Source organism: Uloborus diversus, chromosome 5, assembly GCF_026930045.1.
Source record: "Uloborus diversus isolate 005 chromosome 5, Udiv.v.3.1, whole genome shotgun sequence".
NCBI lineage: Eukaryota > Metazoa > Arthropoda > Arachnida > Araneae > Uloboridae > Uloborus > Uloborus diversus.
This window is the reverse complement of record NC_072735.1, coordinates 167,957,301-167,985,265: the sequence shown is the minus strand read 5'-3', so window position 1 is coordinate 167,985,265 and position 27,965 is coordinate 167,957,301. Positions and strand designations below refer to the sequence as shown.

Sequence of the window (27,965 nt, the reverse complement as noted above, 5' to 3'; positions counted from 1 at the left end):
GAAAGGACAGTCGTTTCGAGCACTTTCTTGGAAGAAGAGTAAAGGGGTGAAATTCACAGGTTGAGTATTAGTTGCATTATGGATGAGTATTTCAAGTTCATGGTTAAAAGTCATTCAAGTTGTTATTCTGCTCTGTTATCTGGTTTAGTACTGTTCTGTGATCGCTCTCTTTCTTAAAATTATGATTCCTTAAAGAAAACCAAGATGATAGGAGGGAAGTTTAAGATTTTTTCAAGTAAAGAAAAAAGGAAAATCCTAGAATATTGGCCAGGTTAGATTTGCAGCAATTGCTAACCTCAAGAGGATAAATAATTAATCAAAAAACAAGAAAAAGAAAAAATTAGGCACCAAAAAGCAATAAAAGACGTTTTCTTCAAAAAGATATGCTCAAAGTTTCTTTAAACTGGCAATAAAGCACATAATAATGTAATAATAGAACAAAGACCTAACAAAACTAATACAGAGGAATTTTGATCAAGAGCCCATGTTCTCTAGTATCGATTTCAAATTTTCACCATCATATTCCAAATTTCTATAAAGTTTCTTAAAGCCCCCGTATCTTAAAACCTCTTTATCTCGATTTTTTTCCTTCCTGTGAAATTCGAAACATACAGATTCAACTGTATGTAATATTCCCACTGCGCCGCTCATAAAATTAAACATACTTAACAATTTTCAGAATCTATGACAAAAAAAAGGCTACATATTCGTAGATTTAACAAATCAATCTCATTTCTAAAGAGAAGTGTGAAATTTCACTCAATTATCAAAAAAATGTTGCAGCACAGTGAGGAGTGAGGCGTCTTTACGCTTGAGGGTCACTCATTGAGCTGATTTTCAATGGCACTGGAGGGGGGGGAGAGCGAAGTGAATTTTTGACCACTGTTATTCAGAAAATTTTTTTTTTATTTTTTTTCTTTTCTTTTTCTTTTCTCTTCTCTTTTTTTCTCTTCTCTTTTCCTTCTCTTCTCTTTTCTTTCTTTCTCTCTCTCTCTCTCCTTTTTTTTGGGACAAACATTTCGGGGGGGGGGGGGGGTTTGTCCCCCAAACCCCCTCCCCCCTTAGCTACGCCCCTGGTTGTACAGGTACAGGTTTTTCCAACATTAAGCTTTCCTTGGAAGAATCAGGCACGCCTCGTTACCATAACAATAGACAGGCGGACATTTCGGCGGGGGGCTTTTCTCGCCCCCCACCAACGTTGGTACAGTACCAACGTTGGACAGTACCAACGTACAACGGTGGACAGTACCAACGTTGCGACTCGTTCCTACAACACTGGTAGATACAGTCGGATCCCGCTACAACGCGATCCGACTTGCGCGAAATGGCTATAACGCGAGTTTTTCATGAGTAATGAATTTTTTATTGCTGACGCAAATTACTCGCTTGCAACATGAAATTTTTTGGAAAGGAGCGGCAGAGCATTAGAATGGGCTTCGTTGACACTAAATATTGGTTTTGTGAATGGACTTTCATCCCGTTAGCATCACTGACAGCGGAAGTTCACACACTATTAGTCTAAACAACGCTTTGCTTTAGTTTATACAAATTACCGCTTCGATTCTGAAGGTTTTTTTTTCCTTCTTATAAACGTTGATAAAACAGAATCTCAAGTTAGCAAAAGTGGGAATAAAAATAGAAAGTTTCTGACAATGCAAGACAAGGTAAAGATTATCGATGCTTAAACAATTATAAAGTGCCTCGAAGATAGCACGACAATTAGGTATGAGTTAATCTTCGATACGTACAATTAAAGTACAAGAAAATGAGATTTGCAAAAGTTCACACACACAACTTAGTTTTAATAATGAAGCTCGCAGAGTAGTGTCTGAGCAAAATACAAACATCATGAAAATAGAAGCCAGGCCAGAAATAGTGGTGTTCCCACACTGTATATACTTCATAAATTTTAAAATTATAATTAAAATTACGATATACTGTTCAGTGCTATTATAATGCAGTAATGTTCTTTCTGTAAGTATCTTACTGTTAAAGTACATGTATCTTATTGATCATTTATTTTGTGCTTCATAACAGAGTAATCATGTTAAACAGTAACGTTTTTTCTAAAATACACTAAAATGTCAGTTCTTTATAAAACATACGGTAATATGCAGCTAAGAAATGGTTTGTAACAATTTGAGGGATGTTAACACATGTCTGAAATAATTGGGTATGCTTATAAAAATTTTCAAAGCATACGTTGTTCCACAACGCGAAATTCCGACTTATGCGAGGGGTCTTGGAACGCATCCCTCGCGCAAGTCGGGATCCGACTGTAATTGAGGGGCTGACATGGAGAAGTCACAAAAAGTAAATTTTACAGGGGAAGCAAAAAATTGCAGGCCAAGTATCGTGGACTACATACAAGACTTCGTCACTCATAGAAACTGAACCACTTTGCCGTTTGGCTTACTGTTTTTTCCATGCCATTGACTTGAGCGTTTTTTCCGTCGTGAAATAAACAAAAAACCCGAGATTTGTGACTTATTGTCTTCCCCATGTCAATTCTACAATTACAGAGGAATTTTTTAAAAATAGAATTATGCTGCTATTCCTAAATGCAGCATACGACTCGACAGTAAATGAAGTAATAACCAGATAATCGACATTTGTAGAGTTAACTTAGTCCGGCCCTAAGTAGAGAATTGAGAAAATACATTGCGTTATGTTAAGTATTTCTTTAAAAGAACTGACCTCTGCATATCGGTTGATGCATTGACCATTGTCCTTCTTGCAAGCAGTGTCTTGTTGAGGGTCCTTCCAACTTGTAGCCGTAAACACAGCGATAGTTTACGGCACCAGACTCTGTTCTGACAGAATATGCATGAGCGGGACGCTCTGCTTCCCCACAATCATAGCTGCCTGAAATTTAAAAAATATATTATCCGAAACATCCGAGGGCAAGTAAAGAGTCATTCAAGTTCTGTTTTCAAGTGAAATTGCACCCCTCTCCCCTTCCAGCTATTTTATGGAAATTTTTGGGATTTAAGAGACAAGGCTGCTGATATGAGAGGGGGGGGGCGGTCCACTTATCAGTGCCCCCAATGTTATGCTAGATCTTTCTCCTTTCTATTGAAGTAAAGATGGATTTTTTACTAAAATGTTTTTGACCAATAGTGATTTAATATAGAATCACAATAAAGAATTTTATAATTCTTCTTTTTAGTTTGATAGTACTTTTTGAAGTTATTTCAGAGTTGGCCTTATTGGGAATCCACGTTTCTAATAAGGCCAAAACACCTTTCTTTGTTACAAACGCCGATAAACCAATTACTGAAACTTAAATTTACATATAAAAACTAATATTTTCTTATTTTTATGTGTCATCTGATGAATGTGCAAAACTTGGAGACAATTGAATTATAAATGACCTACTAGGCTGTGAACCTTGGGATGGCCTTATTTGGCGCCCTAACCTTAAGCAAGTGCTGCAAGTATTGAGAAGAGATAAAATGGAGGGAGTGAAAACTTTCATTTATGAAACCAAGACCCCAAGCCACGAGACAGATTTAAAGCAAAGCATTAGAAGAAATCAGGTTTCTGCTGCTTGTTTCACGCAGAACACGCCAAACATTCGTCGTGGCTGAGTCACGTGACTTGGGGGTCTTTGGGTCAGCTTTTGCTAAGCCAATCATTGGACTTGTTCCCTACAGTTTAATTCCTGTTCTAAGGCTGTAAGATGGCTGTAAGCAATGTTGCGTTTAGGTTGAAATGCTCACTCACCTTTGTTAACGTACACTTGTATCTCGCAGAGGCTGAAGTAATCCACTTTATTCCTGTTGTCTTCTACGTGGATGTACCGCCCTTCCACTTCTCCTCCGGCACACGATAATTTAAGCGTCGTTGCAGCTGCAGTAAAAAACAAAAATCTTTAAACTAAAATGACGGATTTTTTTGTTCTAAAATGTTGAGAAATAAATGGCAAAATAGACTGATATTGTTTAGTCATCATGAAATTTTCTTCTTAAAATTTAAGTGACCACTCGGTACTTGTGTAATTTGAGGTTGTCATCATTTCAAATTTAGGTATTACAGCCACTAGTTTGGCTCGATTTTTTCGCACATGATTTCAACTCACCAATCAAAAAACATTATTTTTTAAAGCTAAGATAAAACTAGATTTATTCGAAGCTTCTAAATCAATCAAAACGACTGTACTGTATGTTAAAAAAAATTTAACTTTTCAAAGATTCCCCATGTCAGAACTAAGTAATTTGTTTTACATCAGTTATGTAAAGTTCCGCATTGCCCCTTTTTATGTTCAATGTTACGAATCGAAAAATATATTTTGGAACCTTCCAAATCAACCGATCACCTTTATTCGGTATACAAAAATGACATGCAAATTCGAAGCCTAAAACTCGAAAATTGAGGCAGTGAGGAGCAAAGTGACGTAAGCGAACTTTTTCAAGTTTTGCGTAATGCTAACATTGAAAAGTTTCTATAATGTTTGTGGTCTCGCCAACAACTGTTTTTCGTTCGATGCAATAAAACTTATCTTAAGGTTGAGTTCACCCTCCCTTTTTTACCAACAGTTTTATCGTACTAATTGCTGGAATAACACCAAAACATGTTTAAACTTTTTGTTAGAAGCTGTTGCGTTTTTACGGAGAAGCATCAAGAGAGGAAAAACGTGCTAATAGGGTCAAATCTGTTTGGGTTCGTGTTAATTGACCATGTCAATTCAACCCATTAAACATGTTTAGGCTACAGTTTTAAAAATCTAAACTTGGCGAGTTGAATTAAAAAAAAAAAAAACCTTACACGTGTTTGTGTTTGCGTCCGTGTTTTAACCCAAATCCACTCTGTGTAATAGAACGCTGAACTCTAGAATAACCAGTTTTAGCCAAATTGTGATGGATCGATTTCACATTGGTGTGTACTGTTGGTTCAACAAAAGTTGTTTTTTTTTCTAGATGCGAAATTGTATTCTGCTGAAGCAAGGTTTTGGCAGTCAGTTGTATTTCTCATTTTATGGAGAGGACCATTAAGGATGCGAAGTTTTCGAAAGATCGATGTTTTTGAAAACACATTGGTTAATGGCTTTGTAAAATCGATATTTTGCTTTCGAGGTTTTTCCGAATCGATGCTTTTAATTTGGAAGGAAAGGAGATTTGATGTGAAGTATTATTGCGCAAACCGCATATTCAAACTACAATTTGTTGCTTTTCTATGAATTTTTTAAATGTGTCCGAACGACTTTTCAAGCACTCGATGTTTAAATTTTATATACTCTCTGGCCCACGAGATTTATTTTTGTATGAGGTGCGGCTCTCTGATGAAAAAATTTCCACTCCACTGCAGGGCCCGACTAAGATATCAGGAGACCAAATAACTTTTGCCCAAGGCCAAATAACTTTTTGTGGCAACTGTATTCAAACTTTACAATTTTAGCCATTGGATAAAACAATTTTTTTGGACCTGTGCCACTAATCGTTATGAGCCATAGACTAATAATAAGAGTAGACCGAGCTATGACAACCCTTTTGCTGCTCATAAACCAAACCATGTGACTGGTGGATATCCTAGCAACAGCGGGCGTGATCGTAGCAGACGATCAACGCCGGCGAGAAATAAAATAAATAGAATTGATGGAACACGGAAGAATGATCTTTTATGGAGTCCGATTTGTAAATTAGTTATTCTAAGTTGTAAATATTTTGTTAATATAGTGAGTTTTTCGTTTAGATAGTATTGTGCATTTTCTTTATTTAATTTCAATAACTCTCTAAGAAATTAAAGATGCAAGTGCCCCAAAAGAATCGGCAAACGGTAATTTTTTTACCTACAATTTCAATTTAAGATACCAATTAGTACATTTTTGCGTTAACGCAAAACGTTTACGCCATTATACGTTCACGCCAACGCTGACGTAGCAGTTCCGAATGAAATTAAAGTTACTGAAAACTGTGATAAAAACTAATTACTAATGTCAAAATAATGCATAACTAAACGAAAAACAGTTCAATATCTGCACCTGGAAAAAAAAAAAATTATAATGAAAACACATTACGTCTTAAGATACATGTCGAGTGCCAAACTATAGATAATGTTGCCATCTAGCAACCATGCCGCCAAAGTTTTCGCCAAGCCTTCCACTAGTCACATGATGTATCCATGAACCAATTTTTTCATCAGCAAGTCTGGGAAAGCTCGGTCTACTCTTATTATTAGTCTATGTTATGAGCAGAGAAAAATCACAGATCTCGGGATTTTATAATAATCCTATAAACAGAAACAATATGAACCCAATTTAACTTACAAAACTTCCCGTTGAAAGCAGCACACTTATGATATGAAGCGGTGGTTGAATCTCGAACACTAATGGCATAAATAGTTAACTGAGCAGCGTCTGTGAGAGAGAAAAAAAGTTAGTATATCATTGAAATTATGCTTAATATATAATTAAATTAAATAAATAAAAACGGAAAACTGGAACTGTTTGTTTTTAAAATAGTTGAATTATAATTGCATTGGTGTTTACTGTGCACATTATATGTTTATTAATTATCATGTTACTTATGTATTTTCAATTAAACAAATCAATCTTTACAAATGTGTGTGTTCTTGGGAATGCAAATTAGCTCCTACCCTCATCATTTAAATGGTTTAATAAATTAAAATTATTTGTAATTCCAACCTTTTTCCGAAGTCCCTTGAGTTTCGAGCTATCAAGAAAGAACTATGCTCGCGCGCACACACCCACTTGTGCAATTGTACACTCCCATGCAATATGCCAACAGCCTAGTTACGACATCCAGAGACTGCAGTTTCATCCTTTTTTATGGACTCATCAGTCTGGAATAGTCAATAACCGAGTAGGATTATACTAATAATAATAGATTATTACTTAAGGTTTTACCGACATTTTCGAGTAAATTGCGAACCTTCACCGGTGTGCTAAATCAATTTTAGCTACCAGATTTTTGGTAATCTCAGCTTCAATGAGAGAATATCTGCCTCCGGCTCGGTTATTGTCAATTCCAGACTGACGAGTCCATAACATGGACAAAACTGCAGTCTATGGATGTCATATTCGGGCTGTCCGGTATATTGCAGGTGGTTCTGCCATAGCCCTGACTTTAGAAAGGTAACTTACTGCTTAAATTATACTACATATGGTTTAAAATGCAAAATTTTATTTCCTTAGCCATGTTTGAAACATATTTATACTGCAAAACCCTTCAATTCAAAGGAGTGACTTCAAAAAATGCAGGGGTTCCCACCTGTTAGAATTATTTAATTTATTTGATTGTTTTTTCGTACGTACATTTGAAAGTAAACACATTTGCATATTCTTTCTTATATATTTAAAGGGGCATTCCACGGTATTTTGGACATTATGTAGAGTCCGTAACGTGACCTTTTTTTGCCATAACTTTTTAATTTACCGTTTGATTTGCAAATTATTTTAATTTGAGCTGGTGTGTTGGTAGGAAAAGATCAAAATAAAATAATATGCTAATCAAACAGTAAATTAAAAAGTTATGGCAAAAAAGGTCACGTTACGGACTCTACATAAATGTCAAAAATACCTTGGAATGCCCCTAAAGTGAAAAGTATCACTGTAAACCGTGAACTGTAAAATTCTGAATTATGCAAATGTTCCGTACTTATAAGGTAAGGAAACTAGGAGTTTTTTTTTTTTTTTTTTTTTTGAAGGTTATGCCGTTAATTTCGTTAGCTACAAAGCTCGTAGCCATGAAATTCATATTGTACATTATAACATCCTCAATAAAAGATTTGTTTTTAAATAAGTGTCTTCTGATCTCAACAGACAGAAATTGTTATTTAGTTATCATGGAGGATGTAAGTTATAAACGCTATTAGCGGTAATATATTGTACACCACCTGGGGGGGGGAAGAGGGTTATGTCTCAGACTGCGCCATTAAAAAATTTTTAAGGGGGTGTGCTTTGAGGGGTATTTTTCTCATTTTTAGGGGGAGGATCTTGTTTGGGGGTCTTCGCGATATTATGGGGGCGTGCCCTTGATCTTAAAGGGGGGGGGCACCCCTGAAAAAATGGACCATAACTTCGACGACTCACCTTGTGAATAGATGCCACTGGGCACCGTGAGCGCGACCGCGCGCACCCTTTGCTGCGTGCGCATGTCGATTCGCACCCAGCGCGGGCGCAGCTTGTCCGTGTAGGTGCACGTACGCGGATCCCCGTCTACGGCCTGGCTGGCCGGATAGCTGGTCAGAGTCTGTCGGCTGCTCGCCACCTGGTTGACACTCGACAGGCTCCTATCTGAAAGTTAGAAATAAATAATATATTGTTACAAAATTTGTAAATAGTAATTAGTTTTATGTTTATACTATTGGCACCCGCAAGGCTTTGCCCGTAGTAGAAAATTAAAAGGTCATTTGGTTCGTCTGTACATTTTCAAATAATGGGCAGTAAATTTCTCGCCAATTTGCTATGTTCATTTGCTCGTCCATGTTATGGTACCACGTTATGATTATTTTGCTCGGTAAGTTGTTCTTAAAATTGGAATGGAAAAAGAACAAAATCGAATTTTCGAAAAATCACTTCGAAGTGGACACCCCTATGCTACAAACTAATTCTATGCCGATTTTTGTGAAAATCGGCTGAACGGTTTAGGTGCTCTGTGCGTCATAGAGAAACATCCCGACAGAGATCCGGACAGATATCCAGACAAACATTGAACTTGATTATTAGTAAAGATAAATAAGGATATATACTCAATTTGTTGCAATCTGGCTAAATGTGGCGTTTATCTTAATTAATTTTCGCTTAAAATGACCGTAGTAACTTTACCTGTATGTGGACTTCGCCTGCTATGCACCATTTAACATGACGCTTATGCGATTGGCGAGCAAGTTTAGAGACATTGCCAAGTTGATATCAGTTTTAGCAACTTACTTGTGGTGCCAAATTCGGCAAGAAATCGCCAAATGTCGCCAAGCTTGGTGACATTTCGAACCCAACATGTAAATGTAGTGAAATCCCGTTACAACAAACTTCAAGGGACCGCAAATTTTGTTCGCTGTAACGGGAGTTTCGCAGTAATGGAATCCAAGCAAAGCAATGGAATTGAATCGAGACTGAAAATTTATTTTATTGAAAGGGATATTTCGTTGTATTTGTACTGGTTCTAACTGGTTTTCACTGTAGTAAGCAATGTATATAAAGCCGTAATTAGCAAATCGATTGCAGACACGGGTTTAAGGAACCCGTTTTTCAGTCCAAAGAAGCGAGCTTCAAGAGGAGAAATCATCCGAAAAAAAAGCAATGGTGGGGAAACAGAAGGCAGTTTAAATAGTTAAAATTGGAGGTAAACAAAACAAAATGAAACCAGAACCGAAATTCATCACATTGTTTCTTCCCATCAAGAAAAGACCGTGATGATCCGACTGTCGGAAATTCCTAAATGATCCGACAAAATTTCCGCTTTATAATTTGTGCTTGATAGACATTGTTTACTATTTTTAACATATATGTAATAATTTACTCCTTGTTTTCTATTCCCAAAAAAAGTAACTATACTGCATTCAGAGGAAAGGTTGACTAAATGTAAGCCAAGAATTGTGCCATTTGACGACGTCAATGACGTGTTTGGCGGTGACGAGAACGAATGGGTGTCAAAGGCAAACGGTGAATGTTAATCCTACTGGTTAGTTTTCCTTTTTATCTCAGAAAAAATTTGCAAAAGAGGTCCCCATACCGACAAAATTTTTTATTAGCGGCAACCTTTTTATTTACTTTCAGCCTATCTTTTCCGTGAACAGATTTTAATGCTAAAGTGACTTTAAGGTAACATTTATTCAGACTGATTGGAAACTGTGTGGTCGAATTTTGAAAAAGTCAGAAGGGATAATGACACGCAAGAATATGTGGAAACATATGGTCGTGTAAACGCAATGCTGACACGCTACCAGAAACAAACAAATCCAACACAAATGCCCAAAAATTACAAAAAGACGATTTTAATGCAAGGTTTTAGTTTTTACGAAAAAAAAAGAGAGATAATTAAGCGACATTTTTTAAACAATTAAGAGAATAATTAAGAAAAAAAATTAAGCGAGAGCACACGTGTCGCAACGACAACGTGGCGCGGTGGTCAGGAAAAGCTTTTCAGAATGTCTTTTCATTGCAATGCATGTACAGCTACAAGCAACAAATATCAACAACAAATTTAAACCTTTCTTAAAAACTAAAATGTTTTGCCAAATCGTCTTTGTGTAATAAATTTGTGACCTGTTTAGCATGCATCAGTTTCTGGCTTTGTGTGCATGTAGGCGTCAGCATTGCGTTTGCTACTGTATGTTCCGTGGTGGTTCTTGCAAATTATCGTCCCCTCTAAATCCTTAAAAAAAACTTCATTTTCTAACGCAGCTGTCTTTTAGCTTTTGCAGACCTGGTGCGATTCCTCCCATTACGGCATCCAGTATTTCATGTGCCACCATTAGGGCGTGGCCGTCAACGTCACAGATAATTTTGACGCCCAGTTTCCACCACATGGAGGCAACTGGGCTCTGTTCCGATATAAAACTGCACTCTTTTTTTTTTCGAATTTGGCAGAGGACATTCAAAGCAGGAAAAGCCAAACGAATATCCAAGGGATCTTTTCATGTCACAAAATTATGTGGCATGAACATCGACGATTTTCTTTATTTCAAAAATCCACCAACTGGCCACCTCGGGTACCAGCATGCCACCCAGCCGACACCCTTTCAAAATTCGACCACACATTTTCCGACCCCTCTGTATATAGTGGACTCTCTCTATCTGAACATTCCCTAAATTGAGCACCACGATATTTAACACATTTTGATAGTCCTGGGAAAACTCCTTAGACTTAACACAGGCTGATCCCTCTGTACTCTTGTAATATGAACAACCCCGTATTATTATCACTACTTTTAACCCCGTTCAATTGTTACCTCTCTTTTTCCTGAACATGTTCACAATCGGTACTCGGATATTCCTATTAATCAAATTGTAAAACATGAAATACCTTCTCAATCTTATCGCAATGTTTGAAGAACAATAAGATGAAAAGAGGAAGAAGAAAGATTATTTTCGTGTGTATTGCTGCATTTCATAAGATCATTCAGCTGAGCAATATGAGCTTGAAGTATCTGCCACTGAACTGCGTATTTCAAGAATCCAACCATTTAAGACCTTTAAAGAACTATTACCTACAAGCAATATGTGGTTGAGAATCATCAGAGAACCTTTTCACTTAAATAATAGGATGATAACTCATACCTTGCATCAAAATACACAATGCAAAAACACATTAAAATTATTCTTTTTTAGAGGTATTGTATCGATAACTGTAGTGCAATATTTTATCGTTATTTGTAACGTAAAGCTTTTTATTTAAAAAAAGAGAGAAATGAAAGAGTTTATTCTGAGCTGAAGCAAACATTGCACTAACCCGCCAATCCACAATTTAACTCGTCTATCACAATAACTAATATAGCTCATTTGGCAAAGTACTGAACATAGTCCGTTAATACAACAGAATACATCTGCATCTATTTCCTGTCTCTCTATATAATGAACACCCCCATTATCTGAACACTCTTATTCGGTCCCATAATTATTCAGAATAAAGAGTTCACTGTACAAGTACTTTTCACGAAGATCTTCTTAAGGTCATCCAAAATGATGTCCAGCTTTTAGGGTGAATGGGGATTCAAGAAATTGTGAAACTTTGTGACACACTTTGTGCTTGAAACAAAAACAAAAACAAAAATTGTAAAAAAAAAAAAATGTTTATGCAATATATCGTGACGTGTGACAAGGGGAGGGGCTGAGATGAAGTGTGGTAATTTTCTAAGAAAAGAGAAAAACGGTCAAATATACTGAAAAAATGTGCTGCATCATTCTTGGACAATCCCTTACAACAGTTTTGAGAAACTGAGCTTTTCGAGTTTAATGACTTGCAGAAGTTCTTCTAAATTTTTATTCAGAATGATTACAATATCTAAGAATCTTATGTCTAATAGCACCAAAACAAATTCGATTTAGAGGGAAACGCTATTAGTTCAATTATAGGATTATGCAAAATTATCGAGGAGCACTCTAAAAATCGATCCACCCCACGCTAAGGTACGAATTTGCTTACCTCGAAATTTGTGAGATATCATACAGGATCTATTAAATTGGATCGACAGAGTTGACTTCGAAAGAAAAGCATCGCATGTGCACCCTTGAAAAAAGTTTTTTTCTGAAAAATATTTTGACTGTCTGAAAGTTTCGTAATGCACGAATCAATTCTTTTTGGAACAATTTCTAGTAAATTCTGAACATTTTCTACGTGAACAGGTTTTTTTTTTACCATGAATCAAGTGGATGAGTTGATGTCCTGTTGAAGTGCAGCTGCTGTAGGAACAGCAAACTTTGTATTTTGGAGAGAAGAAATTCATAGTTTCAGAACAAGAAACTTTGCATTTTGGGGAAGAATTTCATAGTTTTAGAGCAGGAAAGATTGCATTTTGGAGCAGGAAAGATTGTATTTTGGAGCAGGAAAATTTGCATTTTAGAGCAGATTCATAGTTTAGGAGCAAGAAAATTAGCATTTTGGAGCAAAAACTCATGGTTTTGAGAGTAGGCTTTTGATCAGGAGAGCTAAAGTTCTGGAGTAGAAAAAAGAAACATTTTGAAACAGAATTGATTTGGGAAAAAAATTTAAAAAACTTCCAAAAAGTATTTAAAACATTTTGAAAACTAGACAAACTTGTGTTTTTATGACTTAAATCTTTCAGTAATACTATAAATCGTTTGTTTAATTTAAACCTGCACTCTGTTTTACATAAGAAATCAGTTTAAATTACAACTATTTCTCATCTAAAAAGAAACTATATTTATAAGTTTTTAAGAAACTACAGGGCTCCGCCCCCTGCTCGTTGGCGCTCACCAACCCCCGAAGATTTCTCCGCAATTTTATTTGATTCGCAATGATCTAAGTAATCTATTAGAAATAATCAGATTAAAAAAGGCGTTACGAATTGCAATTCGAACGAAATGAAAATCATCTTCATCCTCCAGCAGAAAAAAAGAGTTTAAGTAATGAGAAAAAAAATGACACACACCCGCTTCCACCCGAAGACAAAAAGAACTTGATAGATTTATGCATAAACGAAATTTTTTTTTTTTTTTTTTTTAAGTGCTTTGAAGGGCACCCTTTTCTTAGGTTTCCAAAATTGCACAGCTATAAGTTTCCCCTTTTAAGAAATCTAGTCCTGACCATCATTAATTCTATTAATAACTAAAATGTATTGTGTGTGGGGAGCTTTAAAACAGTAGACTAACTTGCCGATAGAAAGGAGGAGAAAATACAAACTAGAATTAGAACAATCTGAGAATTTTAGCAATTTGGTGACTAAAAATAGACAGGAAAGAAGAATGGTAAAAACGACATAAATAATTCTTTCTAGAAATAGTAGTGGGAACATTTCAGGGGTTTTTATCGGTTTTGTTACATACAGAGCAGAGGTTACCAACCCGTGGGGTCGCGAAGGGGTCTCGAAGCAGTTCTCATGGAAGCATAATATAATGGGGTCGTTTCCGAAATTTTAAAAGTATTTTTTTCTGAAAGAGCATGCTTAAAAACATAGGGTTTGAATATTTTAAAAATAATTTGACGAAGTTTACTATTTTTAAAACAATTATTTAAATCGGTGCGCAGACTTCAGTTTCATTTTTTACGCTTCTGCGCATGACATCACAAATGATAAACTGCCATTCACTGTTGCCGTTAGCGTAGAGCGCAATATTTAATTAGCTTCTTTACTCATATGTAGTGGCAACGATATCGTTGATAGCAAGCGTAGAGATCAGCATTTCATTCGCTTCTGAATTATCATGACCTGGAAATGCGGTAGACAGCAAGCGTAAGCATTAAGAGCGACGGTAGCATGCGCGCCAAGGTACATCACTTGTGACGTCATAAAGACCACCACTTGTTTGAAAAATCGGACATTTAAAAAAATTAATTAAAAATTAAATTTTGGAAAATGAAAGTATTTTCTGGGTCCATGTTATTTTCTTTCTTTTTTCTTTTGCTCTTTACTTTAGTGATAAAAAGTAGTACTTTTGACTGAAGGAAACAACCCCATTCCTACTTTTCAAATAAATAATATTGAGCAGTTTTAAAACTATTGCAAAAAGGGGGAAAATGCATCATTTTCTTTTGAAGTTACACGAATCAAATTTATGTCGATATTTTAAATAAAAGTGTATTGTTTAAATGTTTACTTGAAGTTGTCATTAAGTTTCTATTTGATTAATAGTTGAAATAAATAACACTATAGTTTTGTACATTCTCATTTGTTTTGTTGGTGCATTTTGTATTAGTAAAACTTCTTCACTTTTTGTACTTAGAAGAGGCACAGTGCTTGCCTACTTTCAGCCTCTAGTTAGCCATAAAGAGAATAAATGGTCAGAAGTTGCTTTCACATATCCTATTCTTAACTAATGTAAGGTTCTGCAGTCAAAAAAGTTTCAAAATTAAAAACAATATTTCAAAACTGATAGATCGACTGAATACCAAGAATTTGGTTGCGGTTATTAGTACAAGTATGTGATTTTGTTTCTGAGCAAAGTTTTGATAGGGTGTCCCGTGTCCCCCCCCCCCCCCCCGCTAGATTCGCCACAGACCGCAGTCATATAACGACTATTTTTACAGATCTAATGATGGGGAATAGGAAAGATAACAATAACAAAACCGTTAAGATCCAAGTTAAAAATAGTGAAATAGTAACGACCAACTAACAACGTTTGAAGACTAAAGGGGAATCTTTAATCAAAGAACTGGTCTTTAGTAATTTAATATTATCAGGAAACGATAAAAACTGATGACTAACGAGGTTCATCTTAACTTAGAGAAAATAATTCCTAATGAGAAAACCTTTTAATTTAATGAAACATCATAAAATTAATGATAAACAGACCACGGCAATGTATGAATCAGGAGCAAACAGGGAACTGTTCAATCTTTGAAATTCCACAATATTTTCAAAAAAAGTCCTTTTGTTCTCGTCGGAAAAAAAAAAGCTGCTTCGAAAACTGAAAAAAACAAAAAGGTTTGCACAACTAAACACTAAGAACAACAAATAAATAAAAAATCGGAAAACAATGTAAACAAAAAAAAAAAAAAAAAAAAATCGCCTCTTTTTCCATCGAATTCTGTAAACTAAGTGCTCTCAAATTCGTAAATATCAATATGTGCTATTAAACATAAAGGTTCGATCATACAGAATAATTTAAAAACTTTACGTCAAGCTGTTTCTAAAATTTATTTACGATGTTTTTGACGAAATACTGATTAAAAAATGCGAAATGCTCACTAAAAACGACATTCACAGAGTAAAAGTAAGTCCCTCTCCGTTAAATGTATTTACTGCCAGAAAAGCATCGAGGAAACATTACTATCAATCGTAACTTCTTGAAGTATTTCATACAGCGGAAAAAGAAAGAGATGGGGGAAAAAAAAACATTTTAAGAAACGATCAGCAAAAATAAATCCTGTAATCATATTTTTGTCAACCATATTTATTCTCTCACTAAATTACAGGTGATAATGAATCTGAAGAAACATCTAACACCAATACTAACATCAGGAGGAGGAAAACTTTCTGCGTGAGTGAATATGGTATCAGTTTTCAGCATGGAGAAAAATCATCTGTGAAGATTAATGAATTCGGGTATAGTAAGCTGCTTGCACTTTTATCTAATCGGATTTAAAATTTATCCAGCAACACTTTAAAGTTGTTTTACATCTCTTTATTTTATTAATCCGATATTTTCACTTTATGTTTTAATTTTAAGATTTCTTTCCTGTTCACTGAAGCGATAACAGCAGATATTACATCAGATAGCTGTTCTGTGACCACAAAGTAAATTTTTTAATTTTTCCATTTCCTCCTGCTATCCTTAAAATTGCTGAGAGTTGTCATTCAGCCAACAAGAGACGATTAATACGTTTATAAATAAAAATTAATAAATTTTTATTATAATGTTACTCAATATTAAGAAATACGTGAATTGATAAAAGCTGCATATTTTTTTCACTTGGTTCATCTGTTGTTAGAATTTTCGTAAAAATACGTAAAACGCCAAGGCATGTTAATTATTTCTGTCAACATATAGCCATCAATTTCTTTGTCTTCAATAGAACTGTGTTGCACATGCCGAAAATATAGAATGGTAATTTTTATTATGAAAATCAATTTATAGATAAAAAAACATGTTTTACGTGCACATAGTACTATCTTTTCTTTTTAGCTATGATCTAGGCTTGAAGTGGCAACTCAACCCGTGACCTACTTCTATCAATTGTAGTGCATTTTTCAGTGGTTAGAAGATTAGGTTAAAATTCCGCATTTCAGCAATTTTGTAAAAAAAAAAAAAAAAAAAAAAAAAAGCTAGACAGTGAAATTCAATGAGGCATATAACTTAAGTTACATATAGTTCTAACATGTTGACAGAGTTTTGCTCACCTACAAAATGAAACACTTAGTGGATGAATTATCAAGGCTCATTTCCATTTGGCGAAAAGAAGAAATTTCGTCTAACGTTTTGCAGTCAATTCGCTTCTGAACGGTCTAAAAGGATATCCGAAATCCCGATCTATTAAATTTTTTGACAGATAATTGAAGAAGTCTTTCGGTGTAACTTTGGTCCACAATTTCTCAATTAACTGCCCATCTCATAGTTTTAATATTATTGCATCTATTGGTATAAAACTGAAGAAAAACTCCAAAAGTTTAATAATTAAAGATATTTAAAAATGAATTAATTAACTTCTCTACAAGTGAAATTGCCACTAAGGGTCACACAGAACCACGTGAGAAATAGAATGTTAAAAAAACTTACACTTTAATACAAGTAGTGCAAATTTGAACCAGAAAAATTGAATTTGTAAATAATGTTTAAAAAAACATCATTTAGAAATAAGAGTTTTTTTTTTTTTTTTTGACTGGAATAGACTTCATGTGTTTACTATTACATAGTTAAAATATTACTAGATAGGTGACGTTAAAAGTAAAGTAAAAATTTCACCATTTCCCTTTGCTCCGATATTGCACTTTGCCCCACATTCCTGTACATGGTTCAAAATTACTCAAAATGATTGATCACATTTTTTGACCATTAATTGAAAGGATGAAGAACTTTTGACGAGATAAACTTAAAGCTTACGAATATTGTTGCGTCGTCGGTTCAATGATAAACAGTCCAAACTTGAATAAACTAAAGCATTTCAATAGTGTATAAACAGTTTTTAACAACAGTTAAACATATTTAAAACAACGAATAATCAACTTACTAACAATAACAACAAGTGAAAGCACTCCAGAACGTCGCAGCATGTCACCATCAAACGCAGGCTAACTGCAAATCAGTCTCATACGATCTTTCTTAACCTTTGCACCTCTTTGATACCTGTGAATCAAGCACGCCTGAAAACGTTTCGTCAATTTTACGCCATCTAGGGCCAGGGATAACTTTTGAAACCTTCCAGTTTTTCCTTCTGATGATTGTTTGTCTCCATGTTCCGTATGGAAATTGAGGAAGTGAGAAGCAAAGGGATGTTCGTGACAAAATTAAAAATTTTCCAGTACAAATGGTAGGTGAACCTCCGCTCTGTCTTGGGGCACGAGATAGTACTAGTAGTCCTGGTTGGTGCTGCTATGCAGCATGATTTAGAAAAAATTTTCAATGAAAGCCTACCTAGGACCGGAGTTTCAAATGCGTTTTACTCAAAACTTGAAAAAGTCCACTTACATCCCTTTGCTTCTCACTACCCCAATTGTCAATTTAAAAGTTGTTCCTCTGCCAGCGCAGTATCAATGCGGGGAAAACAACTTGTCATTTTTACACAACAAGAAATGTAGGGGGAGTCGGGGCATATTGGTTTGCCATTCTACATTTTATTTTTTACCTAATCAAAAAATTAAATGAGCAGTCTCATTTTCAACCAGAAGTGTTAGGGATGCACTTATTAATCGGCATTGGTTAGTAATCGGCCAATTTTTCGCCATTAATCGGCGGGGAAAATATTTCAAAAATACTTCTTAATATTTTTTTTCAAATCGTTCAGCATTCTCTGAACAAGAAACCAAGATAAATAAACTAATTAACAATAAAGGAATATAATTTTCCGCAACATAAGTATAACATGTCTATGAAAGTATACTGCCTAAAATAAAGACTAACAATTCAAAATTTGCATAGGACTGAATGAAATAATGAAATTAATCCTCACAGCTGACGTTCACGTAACACTGTTATGAGAAATTTAATCCGGGTATTTTTAAAATGTAACACAAAAATGAGTATTTTAGGATTGTCAGGAGCCCCCCATAAACTATCTCTTACAGGCATGGGCGTCGCGGCCGGGGGGGGGGGGTCCGAGGGGTCCGGACCCCCTAAATAATTGAGAGTCGACCCCCACAAATATTGGAATTTGTTAAGATGAAATCCATTATTTTGGGGGACTTGTTATTGTTTTAATTCCAAAATTGAACGATAATGCAGCAATTACACAACACATAATTTATTATGTGAAATGTTTAATTATTATGTAATCAAATAAAACTGAACTTCGTTGGTACAATAGGAAAGCAACTGTCTGCAATGAAAACTTAGAAGCAAAGAATTGCTGCTAATTATAACCAGAAGTCTAAACTACCTGACTACCTCAGAACCCTGATTTCGAATTTTTACGGAGGAGAGGGGGGGGGCAAAGGGTACTTAATTTAAATTATACCAAAAAAAAAAAAAAAAAAACAAGAGCCACACCCACTCACATGTAAATACATTATTTTCTAAAAACTTGGAGTCTCTTAATGACGGGCCTGCTCACACGACAAGGACAAGGATTAGCTAGCCACAAAGATATAGCAATGGTGAAGAAAACCTCATGCAGCTATACTGAGGGTTTACTGTGAAGGAATGAACATAAAACAATCATTATGAGAACATAAACTACTTTGAAGTTTCTGCATAAGAACAACCCTAAAGCAGAATTTTCAAAGAGAGAGAAAATGTACTCAACCGGATATTTAAAATAAGAGTGTATAAATGTTAAGGTTATATCTTATTGGAAGATCAATAGAAATCACTTTTTATTTTCTCCGTTATTTGCGATGGAAGAACAAAAAATTCAGCGTTATACATTATGTCGAGGTTAGAAGACACTCAAGATCTCTACGAACCTTTTCTAGGTTTCTACAAAATTCCTGCAACAGCAGAAGAAAGCCGCCTATTATAACTGATATATTGCCCCCTCCCCTTTTTTTAGAAGTTGGGCCTCCAATTTCATTTTGATGATACAAATAAAAGAAAAACCTGCAGTCTTAAAAATGAACAAGTAGATGTGATAAACGAGCAAATACAATAAAATTGAAACAAAAAAAGTATTTTTTTAATTTTTATAAATGCAATCTTAAAATATAATAGGAACATCGAGATTCTGTATTATTCAATTACCTTACCGGGTGACCGAAATGCGTTTTGAATAGAAAAAAAGTTGAATTACAGCGAACCGTTCGAATTTTAATCTAAGTAGCCCAAAACGGCGTTTTTCTAAAATATGAGGGCGATAAAATGCTTGCAAAAAAGAACAAAAATAGAAACCCCCTGATTTTTCTCCATCAGATAAAATTTGTTCCAATGTTCCAAGAAAATTAGAACGTGAATTATAACTCTTTCTAATTTCATGCTAAACTGTAAGATTAGAAATCCATTGTTGAACAATGCTTTTATTTAAATTTGTAGTATGAAGAAAACCATTGAAAAGAAATATCTGTGGCCTTTTTTTCTCGCATATGAAAAAATAAAATTTTGGCTTTTGTTTTGAGGTTTTTCCTGTACTCGGGGGATTTAAAACTTTTCCTTTTTGGTTATTATTTCGCAATATGTCGGGAAATTTTAGATTTTTTGGTTCAAGCCAGATTGTAGAACATGCGTCACGGACTTAACTTTTATTTGCGAGGTATATCGTGTAAAACCCAGTAACGCAGCTGGTATTTCAAATAAATTAAAAAAAATAGACCTAAAGTATCAGTGTAAAGTATTGCATTAATCCAAAAAAATATTAAAAGTGTTTTTACTGAAGCCGCAGACGTATTTCAAACAAATAAACTATCCGGCTGGAAATTGGAAATTTCTACATAGAAAACCAAAGCAGTCGAATGATTTTACAAAAAGAAAAAGACTCTCCTCAAGTCTTATCCCTCCAGTTTACTTCATCGGAGGTAGCCTAAAAATTGTGTTTCTGAATCTTAGATTTTGGAAGCAAGGGAGAGTATCCAAATCCCATTCCTTCCCCTAACGTCAGCAACGATAGCCTACAATTATGTTTTAGAATTTCAATGTCGGAAAACTTCTAGGAAAGCGCCCTCACCGTAATCCAGGAGAAACACTTACTCCCCATTATCAAAGATCGTCTCAACTTTCGTTTTCAAGGCCTCAACTGTGAAAATGTTCCAGAGATCCCCTGAACCTTCCCTCCCACCCACTAATAGCACCAAAGGGGGACTAAAACTTCGTGTTTAGACCTCGACTTGGGAAAAAAAATTGGAAATGAAGCCTTTAAACTCTATTTCCCAACACCATCGACAGTCATCTATATATAAATTCAACTTTTCGGAGCTTCAATTTCAAAAAATTGTTTGTTCCCAAACGTGGCCTAGAATCATATTTTTAAAACTTCGATTTTGAAAAAATTCCGGAGAGGGCCCTCGAATCTCTCCTCCCTAGCATCACCAAAAATTGTCTTAAGCTGCGTTTATTGAACAATAATTTCAAAAAATCTCTAGGGGAGAAAAGTCGGTCCCCCCCAATAAATTTCATCTGACGACGCCAATGCTTACAGGTACATATCTATTTCCTCCAACAATAATAATCCTTCAATTAATTTCATTATTTCACTTATCATTAGATATTTAAAAAATTCATGCACATGCTTTAAAATTTTTTTTCAAACAGAAATTGGTGCTTGAAGTAATGTTAATTTTGTTAATATAATTTCTTGCTTCGAACAAAAACTCTTGCTTTCAATGATTTAACACATTTCTCATGTCAATACTATTTTCTACGCCTACCTTTAGGTTGGTGCTTTAAGATTACCTAATAAATCTCGAAAAGAATAAACGTCTTGGATTAAGTTGTCACTAATAATAAAAATAGTTTCTACTAAGTTAAAAGCGTCAGCTGAATACAGGTAACTAAGTAAACATTGTCATGTTTAGTAAACATAATGTAACTTCATTAACAATAATATGAAAAATTGCTCACAGAAATTGATTGAAAGTAATTTTTTTTTCTTAAAAAAAGGAGAAAAAAAAGGTAATAGAAAAATTGTAGTATTGAAAATCATCCAGATCATTAAACATCCCAACCGATTAATTGGTAATTAGACAATTTGTTTATCGTCGCATCCCTAAATTAGTTTCATTAAATATTTCTCATCATCCTAGATTTTTTTTTTTTTGAAAATGCTCAAGTCATTAATTTTTTTCGTTTATTGTTTAACAGAACCTTTTACAGTTGGCCAAAGTGCCTCATACCAGGGATACGTTGGTCAGCATTACGCAAACATCTTCTGTTGAAATTTTCATGATAAATGTTATGCAATATTTTAGCTTATTTATTTTCTTTTGTGTTTACAATGAAACCCCAATCCCCACAACGTAACAAAAATGTACTTAATTTATGCGGCTCACAGGCAAACAGGAATAACTACAGAGAGGGGGGGATTATGGGCTCAAGTTGCGCCATCAAAAGGGGGAGGGGGGATTTTTATTCTTTTATTTAAATTTATTTTTTGCTTTATTTTTAATTTAAATTATTTATTTAAATTTAATTTAATTGTATATTTTTTAGTTATTTATTTAGTTTGTGTGTGTGTGTGTGTGTGTGTGTGTGTGTGTGTGTGTGTGTGTGTGTGTGTGCGTGTGTATGTATGTGTGTCATTAAATGTCAGAACATTTCTAATAAAATAATAACATCAATAATTAAAAATAAAAAATAAATAAATAAAAAATATTTTTAAGAAATAAATAAAATAAAAAAGAGAGCTAAAAAAAAAGGGAAAGAGGTTTGAGAAAAATGGGGGGGGGGGCTTTGCGCCATTGAACTTGGGGGGGGGGTGGACACCACTGCTGGCAAATTTTAGTGTTCGTCAAAAAAACACCACACTTCCCAAATGGCAACCATAGCTTTCCATTTCACTTTATTTCAAAGTAAACGAGCTGATGTGTGCATCACATGACTTCCTTTTACTCCTATTTAATATCATTTTCTCATTATTTGCAAATAAAAAAAAATCGCCAAATTTGTCGCCAAGTTGGCAACAAAACTTGGCGACCAAAAGACTGGCGATATATCGCCAAGTGTCCGCCAAATCATAACACTACTTGAGTTTACATCGAAATTAACAATGATTTCCTTCCAAAAAGGGGCAAAAGACCCCTTTGGAGCATCCGAATGCAACCAAAAAGAAAGGTGCACAACTAGACCCCACTAGGAGTCTACGTACCAAATTTCAACTTTCTAGGACATTACATTCTTGAGCTATGCGACATACATACACACATACGCACATACACTGGTGTGCAAAAATTAAGAACGAAGTCGAAAAATTAGCATATCAGCTGAACGAAGAGGCAGAGCGGACAGAAAGACCAATCAGGAGATTAAGTAAGGTGATGTACGGTAGCACATGCGCAGATATGCAGGCAGACGTAATGGGGGAGTGTCTGAGTAGTATAAAGCATGTTGTCGGTGTAAGATCAGTATTTCTGGCAAAGAGATTGCACGCCGTATAGCAGTTAAAATCACACCGAGTTGCTGCCTCAGCGAGAAATGGATCAATAATCAATCTGTTAGACGACATCTGGATGCTTTTACCCGAGGTCGAATCATTGGGAAGTTGGAGGAAGGCCGCAGTGTGACAAGTGTGGCTGCAGAGTTCGGAATTGCTCACAGCATCGTTTCACGACTTTGGAGACAATTTCAAACTACAGGAACAGCTATCCGGGGGTTCAGTAGTGGTCGTCCACGAGGAACCACACTCGCAGATGACCGGTATATTGTCTTACAGGCCAGAAGAAACAGGCGGCAGACAGCGGGAGAAATCGCTAGGCACACGACACAGGCGACTGGACGACCGATATCGCGTTTTACCGTGGCCAGAAGACTGCACGGTGGTGGTCTGTTTGCACGACGCCCTATACCGTGTGTACCTTAATGCCTGTCCATCGGAGAAGGCCTTCTCTGTGGTGCCTGGAACACCGGAATTGGAGAGACAATGAATGGGGACGAGTACTCTTTACAGATGAGAGCAGATTCAGTCTGAGTAGCGATTCTCATCGCATACACATCTGGAGAGAGCGGGGAAGCCGCAATCATCCCTCGAACATCATTGAAAGGGACAGGTATGGAGGTCGCGGTGTTCTCGTTTGGGGAGGCATCATGCTTGGTAGTCGTACAGACCTTCACATCTTCGACGCAGGTTCAGTCAACGGGACCCGTTATTGTAACGAGATTTTTCTTCCATATGTGCGTCTTTTTAGAGGCGCTATGGGTCCGCAGTTCCTTTTCATGGACGACAATGCACCATGTCATCGCACAGTAGCTGCCGAACAGCTCTTAGAGAGCGAGGATATTGAACGTATGGATTGGCCGGCACGATCTCCGGATCTCAATCCCATCGAGCATGTATGGGATTTTCTAGGCAGACGCTTGGCAGCCCGTACCTTATCACCAGTAACGATTCGGGAGCTTCGATTGGCGCTGCAAGACGAATGGGCAGCAATGCCTCAACAACTCATTGACACCCTCATTCTCAGCATGGGCAGACGCTGTGAAACCTGCCTAGCAGTCGGGGGAGATCACATCCCCTACTAAAGACCGGATATTTCTTGCTGGACACCCATCACAGGGATGTTTCGGCCTTCAGTCGCATTGCGCTCCATGCTACTTTTTCAATAAAGCTTCTTTTTATCCCTCTGATTTCTCTTTTAGTAAGTGTTGCTTACATTACACATGTCCTTACGTATTGGGGATCTTACGGTATTAAATGTGTTGATTTGGAAAGCTTTTGTACAAAGTTGTATTGAAAAAACCGTCTCGTCCTTAATTTTTGCACACCAATGTACATACGTACATACAGACATCACGAGAAAACTCGTTGTGATTAACTGTGGGATCGTCAAAATGGATATTTCGGGTGTCTGTACGTTCCTAGGCATATATCCACGTGTGGTCGGATTGAAAAAAAAAAAAAAAAAAAAAAAAAAAAACTCAACATTCATTCGAAGGTGAGCAAAATGGAAATGAAGGCCGATTTTTGAGTGAAATTTTTTTCACGAATACAATACTTCCTTTTTTTGTAAAAGGAAGTAAAAAATAAGCGCAAATTAAGGTGACGACTAATTACCAATTGTGAAACCTTTAAACTACCGCTTCCGGCGCCGCTGCGTGACCAAATATCGTTTCCCACGAATATTCTTTTATTTTTGGAAGCCATTGAGAAGTAAGTAGATTTGTGTGGGTATTTAAGAGGGAAATCAGGGAACTAGTGCCTGGGGCAAACTAGGTCACAAAGTTCAAATCTTCCTTTCTCTTGCAGTTCTAAATACTATTTTCGCCGATTCTTTTTCGGATTTGTAGTTTTATGTTCAAAAGAGTGGCTTTTTTCGCGGCTTATATGTTTAAAATTTTAGAATTAACGGGGTTGTTTCCAGAGCTCGACTAACTAAAATGAGGTTCAAGGGCCCACAATGCTTTGGAAAATCCACTCTCTATTTTATCACTTTAAGTCAATGCAAAATAATGTTTAACATTATATAAAAGAAGTATGTTTTAAATCAAATTATTGATTTTTATTATTTTCACCAACTACATGATTTTTAATGCTATGCATAAGTTTAAAAAAAATAAAAAATCGGGGCCCCCGAAGAAGTTGGAGCCACAGGCCCAGGCGGCCTGTGCGGTTATCAGGCTCTAGTTGTTTCTGAAATTAAAAAGCATTTTTTTCTGTTAGAGCATGCTTAAAAACATAGGATTTAATCATATTTTTAATAATTTGACAAAGTTTAATATTTTTTAACAATTATTTTAATCGGTGCGCAGATTGAAAGTCATTTTTTATACTTCTGTATATGATATCCCAAGTGATGAAATGCCATTCACTGATGCCATTAGCACACAGCGCAAATTATCATAACCTGACAACGCGGTTGACAGCTAAACACAAACATTTAGCGTGGCAAGGGACCAGCGTGTCAAAATACATCACTTGTGCCGTCATACAGATCACGCCTTATTTCCAAAATCGGGCGTTAAAAAACAATTGGGAAAATAAAAGCTTTTTATGATTCAATGATTTTTTTTTTTTGCTTATTCTATCAATTTCAGTGACCAAAAGTGGTACTTTTGGCTGAAGGAAACAACCCCATTATTTGAAATATATTTTCGATGTTAGTCAAAACCATCAAAATTTGACGACTACAGGCCAAAATATTGACAGAAATGAAGCAAGGAATACTGAGGTCATTCAAAATCAAATCATTTATTGGTATGAATCTTGATAGTTCTGGTTTGCATAATGTTTAGTTTGTATCTATGTAGAATTCAAAAAAATAAAAAAAATCAACTTTAAAAATCTTTGAAACAGCGGTTCTTTTCGTACATGAATTTAAAATGGCAAAAATAGCCTTCACATGGTAAAAGAGCATGAATAATAAAATGAAAAAATGGCGCTCGCCACCGTTCACAGAAAGACAAAATGAAAACGAAAATGACAATAAAAAAAAAAATCAACTGTCAATCGCAACCACCTGATTGCTAACTCTTTTGAGTTAGCGGTAATAAAAAAAAATAATAACTTAACTGCCGTAAAATGTACAAAGGGATTTTGTAATTAGAAAACTAATAATAATTAGTTTAGTTTAAATAATTTATTTATGAATTTGATTTGTTCCGGGTCGTCATTTCAAATTTTTCTTGGGGGGGGGGGCAGACAAAGGGTATTATAATCGATGATAATTATACCAAAAGACAGTAAAAACCACGCCCTCTTAGATGCAAGTACATTAAATTCTCACTCCCTAAATGACGGGCAAGGTTTAGTTTTCAACCAAAATCAAGATGCAACCTTTGTGAACTAATCAATCAAAAACATTCTACTTGCTTCAATTAATGCATTTAGGATTGTTCATTTAAACCAATTTAAAATATATACCGTTTTGCAATGAAAAGTGTAGCTACTATAAAAAAGCTGCAGCTACTGAAAGGGGCACTACCCCCCCCCCCTCAATTGGCAACAAAAGAATTTCCTCACTTTTTTCCTCAAACAAATTAATGAACTCTGCAGCATTATTTGCTGCAGAGTCATAAAAGATGTATGAAAATCTAGGTAATTTTTAACATGCTTTTTAAAAACAACTTCCCTTTAAAATAGGAATTTCCCATATTCTGTCTGCTTAGGCACAAACAGCAAACTAAAAATTACCGAAATATGAGATCTCAAGTTCCAAAAGTGCTACGTCGTTGGTGGATTTCTGACGTGGAATGACGCAACGACCTTTGTTGCATAAGTTTAAAGTCAATATAAAATGCCTAAAATTATCTGCATATATGAAACAGCAAATTACTAAACGCCCCTTTTGGAAGAGTATTTCTTAGCTAAATTTTTACAAAGTAAATATTTTAGAGGCTGTTTGAAAATGATGTCATACTTTGAGGCTGGAAGGGATCGTGAAGTTGTAATAGTTTGTGACAAAAGGGTGGAAGGTGGTAAAAAGATGTGTGACACTACGCATTTTTTTGAAAAAAAGAATAAGTTTATGAAAAATAGCGTGACACATGACAGAGGGGGCAGTGAAGTGTGACACTTTGTGACAACAGGGAAACGAGGGGATCAAAAATATTTAAAAAAGTGTGAAGGTATTTACGGACAGCCCTTTAGCACACCAAACCGAAGAACGAGGAAGGTAAGTTGTAAACAAAAACTATACAGCAACTTAATTTTACTCGGAATAAGGTCAAGGCCGCTGCCCTACATAAAAAAGATACAGGCGAGCGGAAGCAACCGAAGAGCAAAACGAAGGCGAAAAGTGAATCTATCGACATGGACCAGAAGTAAGAAAAAAAAAGAAGTAGAAGAAGAAACCGGAAATATAAGCTAAAACGCATTAGTCAACTGGAAAACCATACAAAGACAACGTTTTCATGCTGATTAAGTGTTACTGATACAAGGATATGTTTCAATTCCTAGTCCCTGTTTTCTAATTTACTATAATAAACAGAATTATTTCTTTATTTCTAAAAAAATAATAGAAACTTGTTCTATGTATTTTGATGTTATATTTTGGTAAATTATGTCACTACGCGTATAACGTCAAAATAAATTCAGCAATTCTATGTAATATTCTTATCATAAATGAGTTTCCGTAAAAATACCAAGTAGAATACTGCAGTGGGCAGGAAAATGGCAGTAGTAGCAGAAAAGTTTTCGAAATATTTGAAGAAACGTGTTTTGGATTCAATACTAGCAAAAGGAAAACGTTTGAGAGTAAGAGGTTTTTTTTCGCGCCTTTTTTTTTAGCGGAAATCAAATAAGCAAGCTTGTACAATGAAGCCAACGTACAATAGATGACAAAAATGCAAAAATAAATAAAATTAATTAAATAAATAAATAAATAAGTAAATAAATAAAATTAAATAAATAAATAAAATGCAACATTAAAGAGAGAAGGATGCAGACTACCATTTTAGGGGGTAATTTTAAAAAATCCCCCCCCCTCCATGAACGAATCTACGGTTTTGGGTACGAAAAATTTCTAAAACTGCCTGGGTGTCAATAAGAAGCACGAAATCGGCCAGGAGTAAGGCACTTAGTATCATATAAACGTTACTAATTAATGTCATTCGCAATGAAAAGAAATAACAACTCAAATATTAACTTTTAAAAATA

The 27,965-nt window shown here is 35.4% G+C and overlaps 1 protein-coding gene across 1 annotated transcript in view; it reads right to left on the bottom strand.

Moving 5' to 3' along the window:
• LOC129223267 (sushi, von Willebrand factor type A, EGF and pentraxin domain-containing protein 1-like) overlaps positions 1-27,965 on the bottom strand; it is a 162,785-nt gene that overhangs the window by 80,968 nt on the left and 53,852 nt on the right. The window contains exons 3-6 of the mRNA XM_054857833.1: positions 8,051-8,254; positions 6,266-6,355; positions 3,727-3,852; positions 2,698-2,865 (exon numbers count right to left, since the gene is read on the bottom strand). Coding sequence (XP_054713808.1) covers positions 2,698-2,865; positions 3,727-3,852; positions 6,266-6,355; positions 8,051-8,254 — 588 coding nt within the window. The remainder of the gene's footprint in view (positions 1-2,697; positions 2,866-3,726; positions 3,853-6,265; positions 6,356-8,050; positions 8,255-27,965) is intronic.